Below are 19,913 nucleotides of genomic sequence, written 5' to 3'. Positions count from 1 at the left end.
AGCCACTTTAACCACTTCAATAGCGGACACTTTCACCCCAATTCAGTCCAGACCAATTTTCTGCTTTTAGTGCTGTCACACTTTGAATGACAATTGTGCAGTCATGAAACACTGTACACATATAAAATGTTTGTAATTTTTCCACACGAATAGAGTTTTCTTTCATGGAATTTAATCACTGCTGTTTTAAAAAAAACAAAAAAAGACTGAAAATTTTGAAAAGAAAACACGTTTTTCTGTTATGAAATGTGAGTCCACAAACTATGGTATATATACAGTGTCTCACAAAAGTGAGTACGCCCCTCACATTTTTGTAAATATTTTATTATATTTTTTCATGTGACAACACTGAAGAAAGACACTTTGCTACAATGTAAAGTAGTGAGTGTACAGCTTGTATAACAGTGTAGATTTGCTGTCCCCTCAAAATAACTCAACACATAGCCATTAATGTCTTAACCGTTGGCAACAAAAGAGAGTACACCCCACCATTATTTTCCAGCACTGCCTTAAACCTCTTGGGCATGGAGTTCACCAGAGCTTCACAGGTTGCCACTGAAGTCCTCTTCCATTCCTCCATGATGACATAACAGAGCTGGTGGATGTAAGAGACCTGTGTGTTTGGGGTCGTTATCAGGTTGGAATACTGCCCTGTGACCCAGTCTCCAAAGGGAGGGGATCATGCTCTGCTTCAGTATGTCACAGTACATGTTGGAATTCATGGTTCCCGCAATGAACACTCCCACCACCATGCTTGAATGTAGGCAAGACAAACTTGTCTTTGTACTCCTCACCTGGTTGCCGCCACACACGCTTGGCACCATCTGAACCAAATAAGTTTATCTTGGTCTCATCAAACCACAGGACATGGTTCCAGTAACCCATGTCCTTAGTCTGCTCGTCTTTAGAAAAAAATGAATAGAATAAATAAAACCTGCACCCTCAAGTCCCTAAACTCAAGGCAGATGAAGGCAGAAACGTGATGAAGCATGGTAAAACTCGCTCCACCAGGTAAACAAATTTTGTGATCCCCTAGGGTGGGCTGGGAAACTCAATTTCATCGTAGGCCAAATCAGCGTTTAGGTTTCCCTCAAAGGACCAGTTGTATCTGTAAGACTATATAAATTGATATGCTTTTTTTTCTCAAAGAATATATTCAGGAACTTAACAAAACCCCCGCCGATCCGCATCAAATGGTGCATGTGGGCAAATTGCACTAACAGTGGGGGGACCTATTGTAAAGTATTGGGCAGGTGGGAGCACTGTTGTTCTGAGAGGAAGTCATATGACGTCCTCCCAGGGTCACGGCTCGCTCACGGCTCGCGCTCCGGCATGATCTGTCACTGGCTGTGTTCAGTGGACACAGCCGATGACAGATCACTGTACCAGCCCGCTGCCGGTACCATGTGACCGCTGTGGCCAATCACAGCAGATCACATGACAGCTGTACACAATGAAAGGCTTTGTTACATGCTTTTCATTGTGTACTATTGTGATGAGCTCTGTGATTGGTCACAGTCATCACATGGTACAGACAGGACCAATCACAGCCCATCTGTACCATGTGATTAGCTGTGGCCAACCACAGCTAATCACAATAGTAAACACTGAATGAGTAGTTTTCATTCAGAAAAAAACGGTTGCTTATAAATGTAAAATTCACAGTTATAAGCAACCATAGTGTGTAAACAAAGAAAAGTTGTACAGTGTTACTACGGTAGCACTGGATTGCTCTGTTCACTGTATGAAAAATTGTAAAGAAAAATACAAAAAAATGATTAACTTTTTTTTTTTTACACACTGTCACCAGTAATTTCTAAATTTTCCATAAAATTGTGCCAAAAAATTACATAAAAAAACTTGCCATGCCTGTTACTATTACTAAATACCTAGGACTGACAACTTTCTAAAAATGGGTCATTGGGTTGATTTTCATATATATATATATATATATATACACAGTATCTCACACCCCTCACATTTTTGTTAATATTTTATTATATCTTTTCAAATGACGCTTTGCTACAATGTAAAGTAGTGAGTGTGCAGCTTGTATAACAGTGTCGATTTGCTGACCCCTCAAAATAACTCAACACACAGCCATTAATGTCTAAACCACTGGCAACAAAAGTGAGTACACCCCTTAGTGAAAATGTCCGAATTGGGCCCATAGTGTCAATATTTTGTGTGGCCACCATTATTTTTCAGCACTGCCTTAACCCTCTTGGGCATGGAGTTCACCAGAGCTTCACAGGTTGTCACTGGAGTCCTCTTCCACTCCTCCATGACGACATCACAGAGCTGGTGGATGTTAGAGACCTTGCACTCAGATGCTCAATAGGGTTTAGGTCTGGAGACATGCCAGTCCATCACCTTTACCCCTTAGCTTCTTTAGCAAGGCAGTGGTCATCTTGGAGGTGTGTTTGGGGTCGTTATGTTGGAATACTGACCTGCCCAATCTTCGAAGGGAGGGGATCATGCTCTGCTACAGTATGTCACAGTACATGTTGGTATTCATGGAAAAGTGTATTTTTTTCAGTTTTGTCACATGAAAAGATATAATAAAATGTTTAAAAAAAATGTGAGGGGTGTACACCACACTTTTGTGAGATACTGTATATATATATATATATATATATATATATATATATATATATATATATATATATATATATATAGATATATATATATAGATATAGATATAGATATAGATATATATAGATATAGATATATTGATATATATAATATAATGTTTGGGGGTTCTAAGTAACTTTCTAGCAAAAAATATGTCAGGAAAAGGCCTGGTCTTAAAGTGGCTAATATATTATGTTAATATATAGTCATAAATACATCCCAGATCATACATCTTGATTAGGACTTGGTGCAGTGCTGATGATGGGGTGTAATGGAAATAATAATAAATGCCAGATTAGGAAGTCAATGAGTGAAATTTTAGGAAGCAAAGCTGTGCAGATTTTTAGATTTAGCATGACTATCATACAATTTTCAATGATTGGGTCACAATAAAACCTTGTGGTCATCGTTCCCTGTGAGCTGTGCAATGTAAAAAAAATGTATTTACTCTGTCACGTGCATTTTGCACTTTCTGTACCTCACCCACAGGCCAGATTTAAAGCAGAGCAGATATCACTGATGCCCGGTACACACGATCGGAATTTCCAATGGAAAAAGTCAGATGGACTTTTTACATCTGATTTTCCGATCATGTGTAGCCCCATCAGAGTTTTTTCATCGGAAATTCCGATAAATTCCATCGAACTTTAGCTATAGAACATGTTCTAGATTTTTCCGATGGAATTCCGTCTGAATTCCGATGTGATTTGGCCAGGCATAAGCCCGATCGTGTGTACACGGCATGAGGCCTACATTGAAAACACTGCCATCTGTGCAGACAAATTGGGGTGTAATAGAAGAATGCACCCCAGACAATATGTGGTCGATATAAAATGTATGTCCCACAGGCAAAGATTTCTCTGCATTTCTGTCCTGTGTTTTACAATATACGGATGACCCTTTCCTGACCATGTCATCTACAGCGGGTGGAATATGGTGGCTGCATTTCTGACTTGGTTTGACTTCACTTGCTGCATGCTTGTTCCAGGTCAGTGGCACAGAAAGGAGGCAAAGAAAGACAGTCAACCAGCATTTTTAGATGCAGGTCATCAATTGCAGCTAACTTGTTTAAATGGAGGGTCAACGTTTTTGTTGCAAGTCCTCCTGTCCACCCAGCCCCATTGCTCCCACCTATAACAAAGCCATTTGTAAACAAAGAAATTGCCTGGAATAAAAAATAAAAAAAAATCAGAAGGCGCAATGTCACTGTGCCTTCCTGCAGACCTAGCAGCTCAGGATCTTGTAAGAATGCACTGCAGCCCTTTGCAAGACTGCATTTTTGCTGGATTTCAAGTGCCCAGCCAAATGCAGTCAGGTACCAAATTAATGAGCACTGTTTAGTTTATTGCATTGCGGAGCCTGCAAGACTATTTGTGTTGCTGTGCAATCTGAAAGCTCAAAGCAATAAATGGCAATACAAAAAATATGCATATAATGCATTTTCCTGTGTTTACTTTTAATTCAGGATAACATATGAATAAGGGACAAAGATACAGATTACGTTTTTTTTTTTTTTTTAGGCCAGCATAGAAAACACATGGGAGAAAAACACAGCAAAATGCATTTATAACACATGTAAACACACACAAAAAATAAAAATAAAACAACCGTATGCATTAACACATGCCAAAAACATGCAAAAGAGAATATATTTTACAAATAGAGACTCAGATATGCAGTACTGTTTATCTGTATCAACAGATACACCTGATATATATGTAGACGTGGGGAAAAATTTACGGATAGTTCACTACACTGCGGTGGTTTAGAAGATAGTGGATGCATTTTTTTTTCTTTTGCTAGAAAACTGTTTTAAAATTAACCCATGTCTATGCTATGGACATTCAAAGATTTGAATATTCTTAATTAGCATTAAAATGCTTGAAAATAAGTCCTAAGTTACCTCTGTGGCAGCAGGCACTGTGGAGCAATTCATGCTAAAATTCAACATCAGAATCACTAATGTCGTTTTCTCCGTCTATAGACTCTTTCAGTTTAGGGCAGCAGCCATTAAGCTGGAGCTTAGGGAGGAAGGGGTGAACTGCTGACAGAACAACTTGAAGGACTTCAGCACAGAGCCTTAAAGTGATACTAAAGCTTCAATTTTTTTTCTTTTAAATAACAAACATATCATACTTACCTCCACTGTGCAGTTCGTTTTGCACATTTGGTAATGATTATGCACAAGATGTTTGTGTGAAACGTGTCTACGTGACCTCGTGTTGGTGTCTAGTGTTATCACTTTGAACAATAAAAGGCAATTGGAATTCCTGGATGTGTAGCCATTTCTTTTCCTACAAGGCCCCAATCATCCTCTCCTGGGGTCCCACGGCGGATCTCGTGGCTCCTCCCTGCAATAGCTAACCCTCTCTGGGAAGCTCTCTTCCGAAGGGGGTTAACTTGCAGGCGTGCTCCCGTGCCATAGAATTGCCATCCATAGCCGCCGATTGTATGACTTGGCCCTGCCCCCGGCGGCCGTGTCATTGGATTTGACTGACAGCAGTGGGAGCCAATGGCTGCATGCTATCAATCTATCCAATGAAGATCAGGCATGGGGAGAACAACGCGGGATCGCACCCTCGAAAATTCCGGGCTCAGGTAAGTAAGAAAAATCATGAAGGTTTACAACCCCTTTAAGGGCTGTACACGGGGGCCGAATGCCGGTTCAATAGGCACCGGCTGACATTCAGCCTCTGTGTACAGAAGCTGGTCTGACAGAAGCCGGCCATCCAGCCAATGGCTGGCTAAGAGCACTGACCAGTGTGTTTTGGCGGGGGGGGGGGGGCAGTTCCTCTGTCAGAATGTCAGAACACAATATCTCAGCAGGGAGATTGCTGTGCTAACATCAGATTGTTAGTACAGCGGCTCTTCCCAAGCTTAAAGCCTGGTACATAGTAACACACCAACATTACAGCTGCTGTACACATGGGCCAAACGTCGGCTGGTGTCTATTGAACTGGCGATACCACCTGGCATTTGCCCCATGTGTACAGCCCTTTAGCAGGGGCTTTCTTTAAAGCTAATTTACTGCTTGTTAAGAATAAACAAATACTTGAATGTCAATATCCTGGCCACAAATTCTATTTAAGGCTATCAAATGTAACATTTGGAACATTTTATTAGCTTGTACAAGCTTTACTGCATATTTTTAATTCCAAGATTTCTTCTATACTCAGAGTGTTAATTGATTTTTTGGGGGATTTAAGAGAATATGGCTTTCTCGATAAAAAAATAACTATGAAAAAAAGCTACAAAGAAAGGTATCAAAACCTGCAGAAAATTATGTACAAATCATTTACTTTATCTGATGGTGTAGACCCTTTTTAAAGCTTGCTTTTAATGGCTAGTTTTGGATAGAATGGGGAAAAGCATTGCATCTTCGTCAGGTTTTATTGCTGTGTCCCCATTGGATAGGATCTGTACTTAAACTGCCACCCTAAAGAAGACAGCTGTCACTGAACTATGGGGTATATTTATAAAAAAAAAATATGCAGAGAAAAATCGAACGTTCTAAAACTATATTCTCTCCAGTTTGAATAGTATTCATTTATTTTTTAAAAGAAATTGGTTTGAGAAAATACCACATTGTGGCCACTAGATAGAACTGATGATCATAGTAAATAAATATTTATCTAGTGGTCTTTCTTCTGTATTTTCCTGGTTCACCCTATTCTGTTTGAATGAAAAACATTCAACAAGTAAATAAAATAGCCTAATAACATTTGATTTTGTGCTATTCTCTCTTGCCGTTTCACAGAATGATTAGCTATGCAAATTTTATATTACTACATGTGCCTCACTATGGAGAATTTTCCAATAAAATGTATATTTCTGCTCACCTAGAACAGAAAGTGAATCTTTCCAATGGAGAACCAGGCAGCAATAAAAACCTACAGCAAGTTCTACCCATTCCCGTCTCTATCCAAAACTAAAAAATAGCTTTGGCTGGAATTCTTGTTTGATTGTAGAGTTTAAGAGCCGGTTCACACAGGGGCAACGCGACTTCTAGCACGACTTTGGGAGGCAACTTGGACACGACTTGAGTATGAATCATCAGGCAACTTACAAGGCAACTTCAAGTTGCCTCCAGGACAGTACAAGGCAACTTCAAGTCGCCTCCAGGACAGGAGGCTTTCCAATGGCCAATCAAACAACAATCAGGTCTGTGGGAGGGAGGGGTTTGCCTGAGAAATGTATGTTATCTTCCTGTATTGTTGCTTCAGTTAAGACAGTGATCAGACTTCTGAGGCAACTTCCATTGAAATCAATGGGTGCAAGTTGCCTACAAGTTGCCTAGAAGTCGGATTGAAGTAGTACAGGAGCCTTTTCTGAAGTCGGAGCGACCTCAGTAGTGTGTATTAAGACGGCTCCATTCACTCCATTGATTTTCTCAACCACACGACTTAGGACGACTTGGGGAAACTGCAAGTCGGATCCCAGGTCGCCCCTGTGTGAACCGGCTCTAACTGTAACAAAAAGCCTTGTTCAATTAAGCCTTCTTTAGTACATAAACAAATAACTACCAATTATTGTGTTAAATCGCAGGGTGTCTGAGGATCAAAGGCACCGCATCCCATGTGAAAAAAAAGGGGATTTTTAAGGTGCCACAAAATCAAATCATCAAAATTCTATAAAAACATCACATTTTATTTGGATACAGAAACGTTAAAAGCAATAGTTTGATAAAAACCATCACAGAAATTCCATGCCACTTTTAGTGTATGTACAGTGACTTCAGCTCAACATGTTTTGACAATCAATGGCTTCTTCAGGAGATCTCTAAAGTACTGCATACATGTGCCACCCTGATGCCTGAAGGTGTTTAATAACTCATATAAGCCAAAAACATAATAATACACAGGCCCCGTACACACAACCAGTTTCCTCGGCAGAATTCAGCTTCCGAGTTTCTGGCTGAATTCTGCCGAGAAACCCGGCCGTGTGTACACTTTCGGCCGAGGAAGCCGACGAGGAGCTCGGCGAGGAAATAGAGAACATGTTCTCTATTTCCTCGTTGTTCTATGGGAGCTCTCGCCCCGCCGAGCTCCTCGGCGGCTTCAGTGCTGAACTGGCCGAGGAACTCGATGTGTTTGGCACGTCGAGTTCCTCGGCCGTGTGTACGAGGCCATAGATGGAATCATCGTCAGTAAGCCATAGGCGGGGTAGGGAAACATCAGCTGCTCCAATGAACATGAAAGAGGAATCATTCTTGATTAATCCTGGGAAGCTGCAGATACTAATCGCCTTGCTCCAATAGTAAGGAATAGACCCAATCATGTAAAATACCGAGCCAGGAAGGATGCTGTTTAAAACTCTATCCACATGCTCCTATGGCATTTTGCTGAATACCAGATTGGTGGCCTTTGGTTGGGATGATATTTTACATGATTTGATCTTTCCTTACAATTGGAGCAAGTTGATTAGAATCTGCAGTTTCACAGGAGTATTCAAGCATGATTTTTCTGTCATGTTGATTTAAGTTGTATAAACGATTGTATGGCTCAGAACAGTGGGAAACAAAGTCTTACTTTGGAAGTTTGCAGTCAGGGTGTCCAAGCTGAGGTGTCCTCCCACACACCAATAGACAAACGGACATCGAGTAAAAGAAGCAGCTGGTAACTCCATAACATCAAGCGTATATGTTATGGAGTTGTCGGCTGCTTCTTTTACTCGATGACAGTATGTTGATTAAGTGGCTGATGTTTTGTAAGCCCTACCCTCCTACGGCTTACTGATATCCTTCTGGCAATGATTCTATCTATGTATTATTATGCTTTTGTCTTGTAGAGTTATTAAACACCTTCAGGCATACTGGTGGCACATGTATACAGTACTTTAGAGGTCTCCTGAGGAAGTCATTACCTGGTGAAACATGTTGAGCTGAAGTCACTGTACATACACTAAAAGCCGCCCGCATGGAATTTCTGTGATGGTTTTTTATCAAACTATTGCTTTTAACATTTTTGTATCCAAATAAAATGTTATGTTTTCATAGAACTTTGGTGATTTGATTTTGTGACACCTTAAAAATACTCTTGTGTTCCAAGTATGTTATTTTATAACTACCAATCAAAATCCATCTTTTGCTGGTCCTGACCTTAGCAGGGTGAATTCTGGTTGATAGATTAACATATTTCGGAATAAGAACTCTTTACTGAAAAAGACCAAATGTTGACAACTGTAATATTCTTCATTACATCTGAATATTCAAGACAGAATTTATATGTTTTATGTGCTTCCATAATCATGGAGCATGAGATTATCTGTAGAAATAGTTTATAACATTGCACAGGCCAGAGAATGAAGACCAAGGCAGGATTAAAAAATCAAATGCAGCATACGACATTTAGTGGAGCACTTACAGGTATTCGAGGTGAAAGAGACCAGCAAAGGCATCGTCTCGTATGACAGTAAATGAGTTAGAATTCAGCAAGCTGAAAATGAAGACAGCAGGTTAGAAGTGAACCAGACTTTGTGATGCTCAGAATTAGTCAAGCTGAATCTATTGACCGCTCTAGCAATGCAGTGAGTGCAATATTTTACCTTTTGCTGCTGAGTCAACTTGCAGCGGCTTCAAGCTGACACAGAACATTAATGCTTTTAGCAAGCTATTTAGCAGGAAATAGGGCAGCCTTGCTTTCCTGATGTATGAGGGCATGCTACATTTTAAATGTAATTTAAGAGAATGCAAATTGTTTATTAAGCTTTTTTTTTTTCTAAAAAGGTAACGTAGAAAATGTGCAGCTCAATACTTTCATAAATGATGACCAAACAATATTATAGCAATTATATGTATGCAATTGCAAACCAGGTGGTGCAGGTCTGTGGTCCCCAACCACAAATACCTGCTTGTGGCTCATAGTGGACTTTCAACAGTTGAGTGCCTGTTCTTCAGCAGTACACACAATCACGAATTAGGCTAAATCCAGGCTGCTTCGATTGATATTAAACCTCAGTTTTTTTAAAGCAGCCCCTTTCTTTGAGGTCCTCACCCCCCACCACCACTACCCCCCATTCCCACCCCTACACAATTGCTGATTTTGTTTAGCAATCCTTCTTTACTTTATAACTGTATGTAGGATGTCATAATCAGATCCTGCGCATGCGTAGAAACAGCTTTTCCAGTAATATAGATCCTGCGCATGCGCAGAAACACCTTTTCCAGTAATATAGTGGAGCCCCCGTGGCATGTCTACACATGAACGAGATTTTGCGAACTGATCAAAAATGATATTAAGCTGTTGGCTTGAAGGGAGATACTTACCCATTCAGAAGTCATTAAGAGTAGAAGCGGCATCTTGGCTCCTTTCATTTTTTCAATCAAAGGATGTTATTAGGGTAGCAACAGGGCCACCCATGAAATTTATTTTAGTCGCTTCATTAGAAACTGGATGAAATTTACATAATTGTATGACCAAGCTTAACTTCTTAGATATGATACCAGCCACAGCAGTTCTGCTAGTTCATAGCACCTGAGGAACCAGGCCCAAACCCAGTCCCCCCAGGATCTCAGGTTTGTATCCTATATCTCCTAGTGAGGGCCGAAATGCTAATTGCTTATGTACAGAAGAGTATGTTTTCAAAGGAGGTGTAACAGACACACAAACATTCTGTTCAACCTTTAGTGATGAGCAGAAACTTTCTTAGAAGCTTTCTACCACTAGAAGCCAAACAACAGACTGATGAAATGCATCTCTACATGTCCGTTAACACGCAATGCATGTGCATACATTTATATGCCAACCACATAAAATATATTCAAGATCAGACTGCAAACATAAAATGCTCTATGTTAGGCTTATGTAGCTCACTGCTATGGGGAAATACCAACCAAAACGCAGTGAGAATAAACCTATAGTACATAGCCCCCAACTGTCCCTCATTTAGAGGGACTGTCCTTTTGAGGTCAAATCTCTTGGTCCCTCATGCAGCCTTAGTTGTCCCTCTTTTTGGTCTTATTATGTACATCTCTATATAAATGTAATATTTATTTATCAGAAGTGTTATGCTGAACTAATCTTTTTACCCAACGTTGATATTACTGCATTTGTTATTTTGAAAAGCCAATATAATGGAAAACTAAAGGTCTAAAAAGCACTCGTGTAGTTTAGCCAATATTTTTTTCTAAAAATTAGATCTTTGTGGTCCATGGACCAAGGTCATGGCAGGGATGTGTCTTTTGCCTACATACTGTGTGCTAAAAGGTGTCACTCTTTATCATTTCAGAAAGTTGAGAGTTATAATAGTATACAATACTACCGCATTCAGATCTGCATAAAACTGTACACAGTGTCTACAGGTGTCTGCACACGCCTGCAGAAGCCATCCAGATGGTGGCATCCCGGCCGGGTTCGACAGGCAAACCTCCGATCTTCACCCCTTACACATTCTTTTGACCCTCAGGCCTCATACACACGACCGAGTTTCTCGGCAAAAAACAGCAAGAAACTTGCTGGGAGATATTTTTTTGCCGAGGAAACCGGTCGTGTGTACATTTTCGTCGAGGGAACTGTTGAGAAACTCGACGAGCCAAAAAGAGAGCATGTTCTCTATTTCCTTGATGGGAATGGAGAAAATTGGCTTGTCGAGTTCCTCGACAGCCTAACAAGGAACTCGACGAGCAAAACGATGTGTTTCGCCCATTGAGTTCCTCGGCCGTGTGTACCAGGCTTGATTGGCTAAAAGAAATGTGCAGGAGGCAGGAAGGGGTAGGAAAGCTTAGGCAATATAAAGTGCCAAAATGTTATCTGTTGTATTTGGCCAGGATTCTGTCATAATGGGAGAGTTTGTTAAGCTTCTGTTTTATTTTAAAGGTAGGTTGTCATTATTTACTTATTTATACAAACCTGGATTAAAGGTATGACTATACATGGATTAAAATTCAACTGGTTCAGCAGGGACCAGCCGAGTTTCAATCCATGTATTGATAGGGTTACTGTACAAAAGTTGAGTACCAATCGACTTCCGTATACCCGCCTGGTCGGATTTTTGCGCTTGTTCAGCGCTGCCAGCTATAGCCGGCAGCACAGATTATTATTATTATTATTATACAGGATTTATATAGCGCCAACAGTTTGCGCATCGCTTTAATCAGTGTGTTCTGGTGAAGGTTAAGTAAATACAATAGCTCAGTGGGGAGAATTCCCATGTCCACATTGAGTGTTTGGCTGGGGGAACCAAGACAGTTTTTTAATTCAACCTTTTGGTTGAAAGAAAAAAACTGACTAATTTAAAGACCATTCCTCTTTGTATTTAGTGTAAAGGTTGTAAACTGGAACTGAGCCTTGTAATAATATATGTGTAGCTTCATACTGTAAGTGCTTTGCCATATATGTATTATCGCTGAGGATGCCAAAAATAAATACATATTTTACATAAAATATACACTTTACAATTCGCAAGCTACACCTGTCCCTAAAACTCTGTAATCAGCAGCTTTTTGTGTTCCATGGTATACTCTCAGAACGCACTCATATATTTTCCTAGTACGGAATGGTTTTGCTGTGATTAATGAGATCCAGTCTTCATATGATACATTAGTTCTCTTTTTTTTTACTATAATGAGCTATATTAAATGTTAACAGCAGGTTTCTGAAAATGTCATGCCTGGAAAACATTCTATTGTATATCCACAATGTCAGAAATTCCATCAGGAATGTGGTGATGATTTACTAGAATAAAGGTTGGTAAGGCAGTACTACTCACAGTAATGTGCAGAAGAGTTGTATTTACTATGTATAATTAATAATGAATGAGGTTATTTGGAGTTATCCTGAACTAGTTGGACAAGACCTTCATAAATGTCATGCGGCGTGACGTATGTTCAGGTCCATCACATATCAAGTGTGCATTGTTCATTTGATCAGTCTCTGTGCAGTTGATTTACTAAAACTGGAGTGCAAAATCTGGTGGAGCTCTGTATAGAAACCAATCAGCTTCCAAGTTTTTTGTCAAAGCTTAATTGAATAAAATGAAGTTAGAAGCTGATTGGCTACCATGCACAGCTGCACCAGATTTTTCACTCTTAAGTTTTCGTAAATCAACCTCAGTATATTTATTTTTTGCTGCCTTTTTATGATTTTTCCTTTTGCTTTGTCTTTCTGATATTACCCAGTTTTTACAATTTAATTAGTTGCTGTGGGGGATCTATCCTGTTTGCAGGACATTTTTTTATCAGCGAATAGGAGCAGGGACTCACCCTCCTCCCGCTGAGTCTAAGCCCAGGTTCACACTGGGCCGTGGGAATGAAGCTGAACTCGCACAATTTCACTCCCGCTGGTCAGTCCCAATTTTGGCCGTGATTATAGAGACATCTGTGCAGTTTCTGCACAGATGTCAATGAAGGCCCCTTGACCCGCCTGCACTAAGGAAAGGGAGCCTTGACTGCTGGATGCTTGGCAACCAGGCGGGGTGTCAACATGAGGAGGGAGTCGGAGTGGCTCCGCTGGGATTGGCTACGATGGCACGAGGTGAGGGGATGGAGACAGAACTCTAGAAATAGCTACGCAGGGGCACGTCCCACTAATTCCGAAGAATTGACGTCAAAGATTTGCCCACCCTCCCGCCCATGGTGTTGTTGTTTCGTCACAGCTTCTTTGGCGGTTTTACCTGGCCAGAAAAAGCCCTCACGTTGAATTACAGGGTCAGTTTAATGCCTGTCTCGCACTGATGGTGGAGACAGGCCTCTTAGGCCCCATACACACGACCGAGTTTCTCGGCAGAATTCAGCAAGAAACTCGATGGGAGCCGTATTCTGCCGAGAAACCTGGTCATGTGTACACTTTTCGCCGAGGAAACCGACGAGGATCTCGTCGAGCCAAATAGAGAACATGTTCTCTATTTCCTCGTTAGTCAATGGGAAACTTTGGCTTGCCGAGATCCTCGGTGGCTTCACAAGGAACTCGACGAGCAAAACGATGTGTTTTGCCCGTCGAGTTCCTCGGACGTGTGTACAGGGCCTCAGACTAGACATTTTGTTTAGAGATGCTCACGGTGTAACCGTGACTGGCATGGTTTTTGGATTGTTGGGATTTGAAGTTTGTTATAACAATATGTTTCAATAAAGCTGTGGCCTTGCCCACTTCCAACTTTAAATGGTCTGTGCTTAATTATTGGGGGGGCAAGGTTTTTTGTTATGGTTGAATTAAGGGGAAGTTAAGTTAAGCCTAAGCTTCTCAGCAGTCATGTAAATGCGCCGCAGATCTGGCGTTGCACCGATTAGGACGGTTTTGAATCAAACCACACCAGTGTGAATCAGGGCTAAGAGGAAAGTAGTAAAGTGTGGGTGTGTAAACAATAATGTATTGCCTTTGCTTAGCAAAAAACATTATATATTTTTTACAGGGTATAAAAGAGAAGATAGGCACCTCTGAGTGTAGCAAAAAGTTGCTAAATGTTGTATCTTCATTAAATGTAACCATATTGCTACACTTAGAGGCTCCTCTCTTCTTTTTATACTCAGCTGTGACATGGCGCTACTCTTATATCAAGACATCCTTGTATATCAAGGCAAAATTTATTAAAACATTTTGCTTGTCTTGCAAAACGTTCTCAAACCAAGTTACTCTCAAACCAAGGTTTTACTGTATATATATCTAAAATGAACTTTTTGAGATACTGTTGAGTTGCTGCAATTTGCAACAAAGTGTTGCTTTATGCAGCTTCTTAGTTGCATTAAACTGCTTTTGAGGTACATCAAGCTGCTTTAAGTTGGTTTTGCATTTGAATTGGTGGTTATTTACGAAAGGCAAATTCACTTTGCACTACAAGTGCAAACTACAAGTGCAAAGTGCACTTCAAATTGCACTGAAAGTGCACTTGGAAGTGCAGTTGCTGTAAATCTGAGGGGAAGATCTGAAATGAGGGGAAGCTGATTTTATTATCCAATCATGTGCAAGCTAAACTGCAGGTTTTTACTTTCCTTGCATGTCCCCCTCGAATCGACAGTGACTGCACTTCCAAGCGCACTTTTAGTGCAATTTCAAATGCACTTTGTGCTTGTAGTTGGCACTTGTAGTGCAAAGTGGATTTGCCTTTAGTAAATAACCCCCTCTGACTTATATGGGGATGGAAATCAGCTTAGATACAAACCCACAAAGCCCTTGTACATGAGACTTTAATGAAGTTCAACTAATGATTTTACACTCTCAGTTCAGTGCTCTTTAATCCCCCCTTGAAAAATAGAGCTATACCTCATGTTGCATGTTTCTTATCCCTGTCTTTGCCACATTATACTTCTTCTGCACACTAGGGAACATAATACGAAGCCGCCAATAACGATATCCCCTAGAATAAGAATCAAATTAATACTGGCCATAGACAGCTCATTTTCCCCTCCCTAGAATAGCATGCAGGGAGAAATCTGCCCTTCCTCCCATGACTCCAAAGAACTGTCTATGGTAAAAGATGTTTACTACACACAGCACTTTGTTCATAATGTCAAATTCATTATACATTCATCTTGTGCACATAAAACTAAAATCTCATCTTTGGTTGTCTATCAGGAAGCTTAGTGGCCAACTTATGGTGCATGCACCGCAGGCTGACAATGCTGCTGCTAATTGAGAGACAGTAGTTTAGAACAGTCATTTTGCAACAGGAAGTGTTGTTACTGGCAGGATCCATGTGTAGGAAACTTTACAGCCAAATACCACCAAAAAAAACTTTATTTGTGGGAAAAAAAATGACATAAATTTTGTTTGGGTACAGCGTTGCATGACCACACAATTTTCAGCTACAGTAACGCAGTGTCGTATTGCAAAAAATGGTCTGGTCATGAAAGGGGGCAAATCTTCTGGGGGTCAAGGGGTTAATCCACACCATGGAGTCTTTTTCAGGTTATGCGTTTTGTATTCCGGATCGTGATGTATGTGGCTGCTATGCAGCAAGGTGTTTAGTGATCTCCTTGTGGGATCAGAATAGCTGGTAAGGAGCTCATTTAACCATTTGTGGTGATTCCTTTCGGGAATACTTTTCATGGTGGTGCACATTATCATAATTTTGTCACTGCGAGAGAGAAGAAATGCCGACGTTTTGGAACTGAGCGCTTTTTGCCCTTTATAACATATTTGCACTATAATTTTTGCACAATTTTTGCACATGATATATAGACTTGATTTATATGGATTTGAAAATATAAAATTTGTTTATTTTATGTTTAAGGCACTTTACTGTGTTTCTCATGAGATGTATTCATTTGTATAAGAACAGCGCACTTTTGGAATTTTGTTTTTATTGGAATATATACACAGTATATACTGTATTTATTGGCGTATAACACTCACTTTTTTATCCTGAAAATAGAGGGTAAACTGTGCCTGAGTGTTATATGCAGGGGGCTGTGGAAAGTTTTTTAAAGTTAGGGTGCGTGTTATACGCCGATAAAAACGATAATATATATTGTATATACAGTATAAGCAGTTTTACAGATTTGTAAACCCAAGGTGATTAGATACATATTTCTAGTGTGAAATGTGCAATCATATTTTATGATAAAAAAAGTATAAAAGACCAATTCCAATAAAAGGCACATTTGGTGTTAAATCAGAACTGTCTTTGTCCTGTGCCATTTATAAAGGTTAGTAATACATTAATTGAAAAAGTTATTGGGATTTGTCACCATGTAACTGTAACCACTTTTAGCCCTGGTACGCATTGATGCTACTTTAAATTGCGCTACTTCACTGGAAGTAGCGCGATTTCAAAGTAGAAAGGTCATGGTGATTTCAGGTGCTACTTGATAGACATATGTGTGGCTTCATGCACAGATGTCTATTGAAGTCGCAACTGAAATCGGCAAAAGCAGTGCAGCAACGACTTTTGCAAATCAATGTTGATGATTAATCGACTAATTTCGATTAATTATAACGCACATACATTTTTCCAATCACCACCATATATAGTCCCCACTGTAATATCCACAGACATCTCCCCACTGTAATATCCACAGACATCTCCCCACTGTAATATCCACAGACATCTCCCCACTGTAATATCCACAGACATCTCCCCCACTGTAATATCCACAGACATCTCCCCACTGTAATATCCACAGACATCTCCCCCACTGTAATATCCACAGACATCTCCCCCACTGTAATATCCACAGACATCTCCCCACTGTAATATCCACAGACATCTCCCCACTGTAATATCCACATTGCCCCAGTTAGATTTTTATGTCTTCCTGTGTCACTGTTGCAGATTTTCTTTACTTCCTGTCTGGTAAAACCATTGTCAATGGGACAGAAAGTGAGGGTAAATATCCCTAATAATATATAGCAGTGAAAACATGGCAGGGCTTTGTGTCCTTCCCTGCTCTAAAACCATATAAAAGGTTTTGGCTTGACATGCACTTTAACTGTTCACTGGGATGACCCCTGTAAATGGCTCCTGATGTTATCACTGCTTCTTAAATTCAGTTGTGGTATCCCCTCTCCCCCAGTGCAGACCATGATTTTTTTTTCCAATTTAGCTTTGTATACACAATGATCAGCCATAACTTTTTAACCACCTACTTAATTTTGAGAAGGTCACCCTTTTGCCACCAAAACAGCCCTGACCCATTTGGGGCATGGATGCCACTAGACCTCTACAAATATTCTGGGGTATCTGGCATAAAGCCATAAGGAACAGATCCTTTAACTCCTGCAAGTTGCAAGGTGGGGCCTCCATGGTTCGGACTTGTTTTTTCCAGCACATCCCACAGATGCTTGATGGATTGAGATCTGGAGATGGTGGAGGCCAAGACAACAGCATGAACTTTTTATTGTGTTCCTCAAACTATTCTTGAACCATTTTTTCAGTGTGGCAGGGTGCATTATTCTGTTGAAAGAGGCCATTGTCATCAGGCAATACCATTTCCATGAAGGAATGTACTTGATCAGCAACAATGTTTAAGTAGGTGGTACATGTTAAGTAACATCTACATGAATAGCAGGACCCAAGATTTCCCAGCAGAACATTGCCCAAATCATCACATTGCCTCCATTGGCTTGCCTTCACTCCATACTACGTCCTGGTGCCATCTCTTCCCCAGGCAAGCGATGCACAGACACACACCCGGCTATCAACATAATGGAAAGAAAATGTGATTCATCAGACCAGGCCATCTTCTTCCATTTCTGATGTTCTGATGCTCAATGTAGGTGCTTTTATCAGTGGACACAGGTCAGCACAAGCACCTTGACCAGTTTACGTCGACACTGCCCCATACACAACAAGCTACAATGCCCATTTTCTTCTGATATCAACACAACCTCAGGGACAGCTTGTTTACTGGCTGCCTAATACATCCCACTGTCTTTCAGATGAAATTTTAATGAGATAATCAATGTTATTCACTTAACCTGTCAGTGGTGAATAAGTTATGGCTGATCGGTGTATGTAATCCAGCCCATATTATATGTCAGCAAATATTTAGCAGAACAGAAGTGGTTACTGATGACAGTTTCTTATGTAAAAAGCACAATGTCGGAGAGCAGCTAACATACTTTTCCAAACACTATTTGCAGTGATGTGTTTGGAATGACAACGATGCCCTGTGCCAGCTACAATGAAAGGAGCTTCAGTAAGTGTATTGTTATGGAGTGCGGTACTCACAGCAGCTGCAGGGAAGGCAGATGAGAAAACATTCGGTCCTTGATCTCAGAAAATGTCCCATTCACCAGACTCCTACAAAAGTAGATACAAACAAAAGTCACATACTGGGGGTGCAATTCACAGGGGAAAATACAGTCGGAATTGTTTTTCATGTCAAAAGTCTAACTAGAACTTTTCCAGGCTGCTGTTCATTAAAGGAGAACTAGTCTTTTTTCATACATGTGAAAAAGATGAGTTTATTCCAAAATGTTTGTAAATTAAAAAACTTTTTTCTGTGTATAGTTTATAATAATCTATCTATCTATCTATCTATCTATCTATCTATCTATCTATCTATCTATCTATCTATCTATCTATCTATCTATCTATCTATCTATCTATCTATCTATCTATATATCTATCTATCTATCTACTGTAGCTATCTAGAAACACAAAAAAGTGACGTCAGAAAAAAGACCAAGTAATCCATCGAGTCTGCCCCATTTTTTTTTTATACATTTTATTTTTTACCTTTTTTGGCTGAGTATAGATCTATGTTTGTCCCAAGCACAGGGCTGTCTTAATGAGAGGGCACACCTGGGCAATGATGACACTGAAGCCTCGTACACACGGCCGAGGAACTCGACGTGCCAAACACATCGAGTTCCTCGGCCAGTTCAGCACTGAAGCCGCCGAGGAGCTCGGCGGGACGAGAGCTCCCATAGAACAACGAGGAAATAGAGAACATGTTCTCTATTTCCTCGTCGAGCTCCTCGTCGGCTTCCTCGGCTGAAAGTGTACACACGACCAGTTTCCTCGGCAGAATTCAGCCAGAAACTCGGTCGGAAGCTGAATTCTGCCGAGGAAACTGGTCGTGTGTACGGGGCCTGAGAGTGGTAGATACACAGGGGAGGCAGTCTGCCTCCTACCTACATGATGTCTGTTTACCTGCACTGTCATCGTTGTAGGGGCCCCAGAGCATTTCTTTGCCCAGGGGCCCATGATGCTATTAAGACGGCCCTGCCCAAGCATGTTAGAATCCACATACTGTTGACTGACTTATTACTACTACCACTACTACTGGAAGTCTATTTCAAGCACCAACTATCATTTCGGTAAAATAATACTATCTAAGATTAGTTTTGAACTTTCCTCCAGTTTGTTTAAAGTCATGTCCCTGTGTTCTTGATCTTGGTTTGATATTGAAAATGCTGCCCACCTAAAAAAAATCACTCATTTAGACCCGGTTCACACTGGGGCGACACGACAGGTGGCTCAGCCGCCTGACGTGTCGCGTGCCATTCAATGCAATGGAGCCGCCTGAAGCAAGTCGCTCCTACTTAGAAAAAGGTTCCTGTACGACATCGGGGGCGGCTCGGGGCGACCTGCATTGACTTCTATACAGAAGTCGTTTTGCAAATCGCCTCTGAAGTCGTCCTCAGGACGACTTGCAGAGTCGCCCCCGAAGTCGTGCCGCTGCTGTGTGAACCGACTCTCAAGGGAGTATTTAAAGGTAGTAATCATGTCCCCCTTTCACTTGTTTACTCCAGACTGTACATTATAAAGAAGAGCTCCAGTCTTCTCCCCTAAAATCTAAAGTCAACAGCTAAAAATACTGTAGCTACTGACTTTTAACCACTTGCCGACTAGCCATCGCAGTTTTACTGCGGCAGCATCGCTCGGCTGGGCATAACGATGTT

General features: G+C 40.7%; 1 protein-coding gene across 2 annotated transcripts in view; it reads right to left on the bottom strand.

The window, feature by feature from the left end:
- Positions 1-19,913, bottom strand: part of LGI2 (leucine rich repeat LGI family member 2) — an 82,071-nt gene that overhangs the window by 37,377 nt on the left and 24,781 nt on the right. Inside the window, exons 2-3 of one of the 2 annotated variants that reach the window (XM_040335173.1) lie at positions 18,235-18,306; positions 8,997-9,068 (exon numbers count right to left, since the gene is read on the bottom strand). In XM_040335173.1, the coding sequence (XP_040191107.1) occupies positions 8,997-9,068; positions 18,235-18,306 (144 nt within the window). The remainder of the gene's footprint in view (positions 1-8,996; positions 9,069-18,234; positions 18,307-19,913) is intronic. The other variant, XM_040335174.1, reaches the window with a different exon arrangement.

The sequence above is a fragment of the Rana temporaria genome, chromosome 1 (assembly GCF_905171775.1).
Source record: "Rana temporaria chromosome 1, aRanTem1.1, whole genome shotgun sequence".
NCBI lineage: Eukaryota > Metazoa > Chordata > Amphibia > Anura > Ranidae > Rana > Rana temporaria.
Note: the sequence above shows the minus strand (reverse complement) of the source record. Positions and strands in the feature narration are given on the sequence as shown.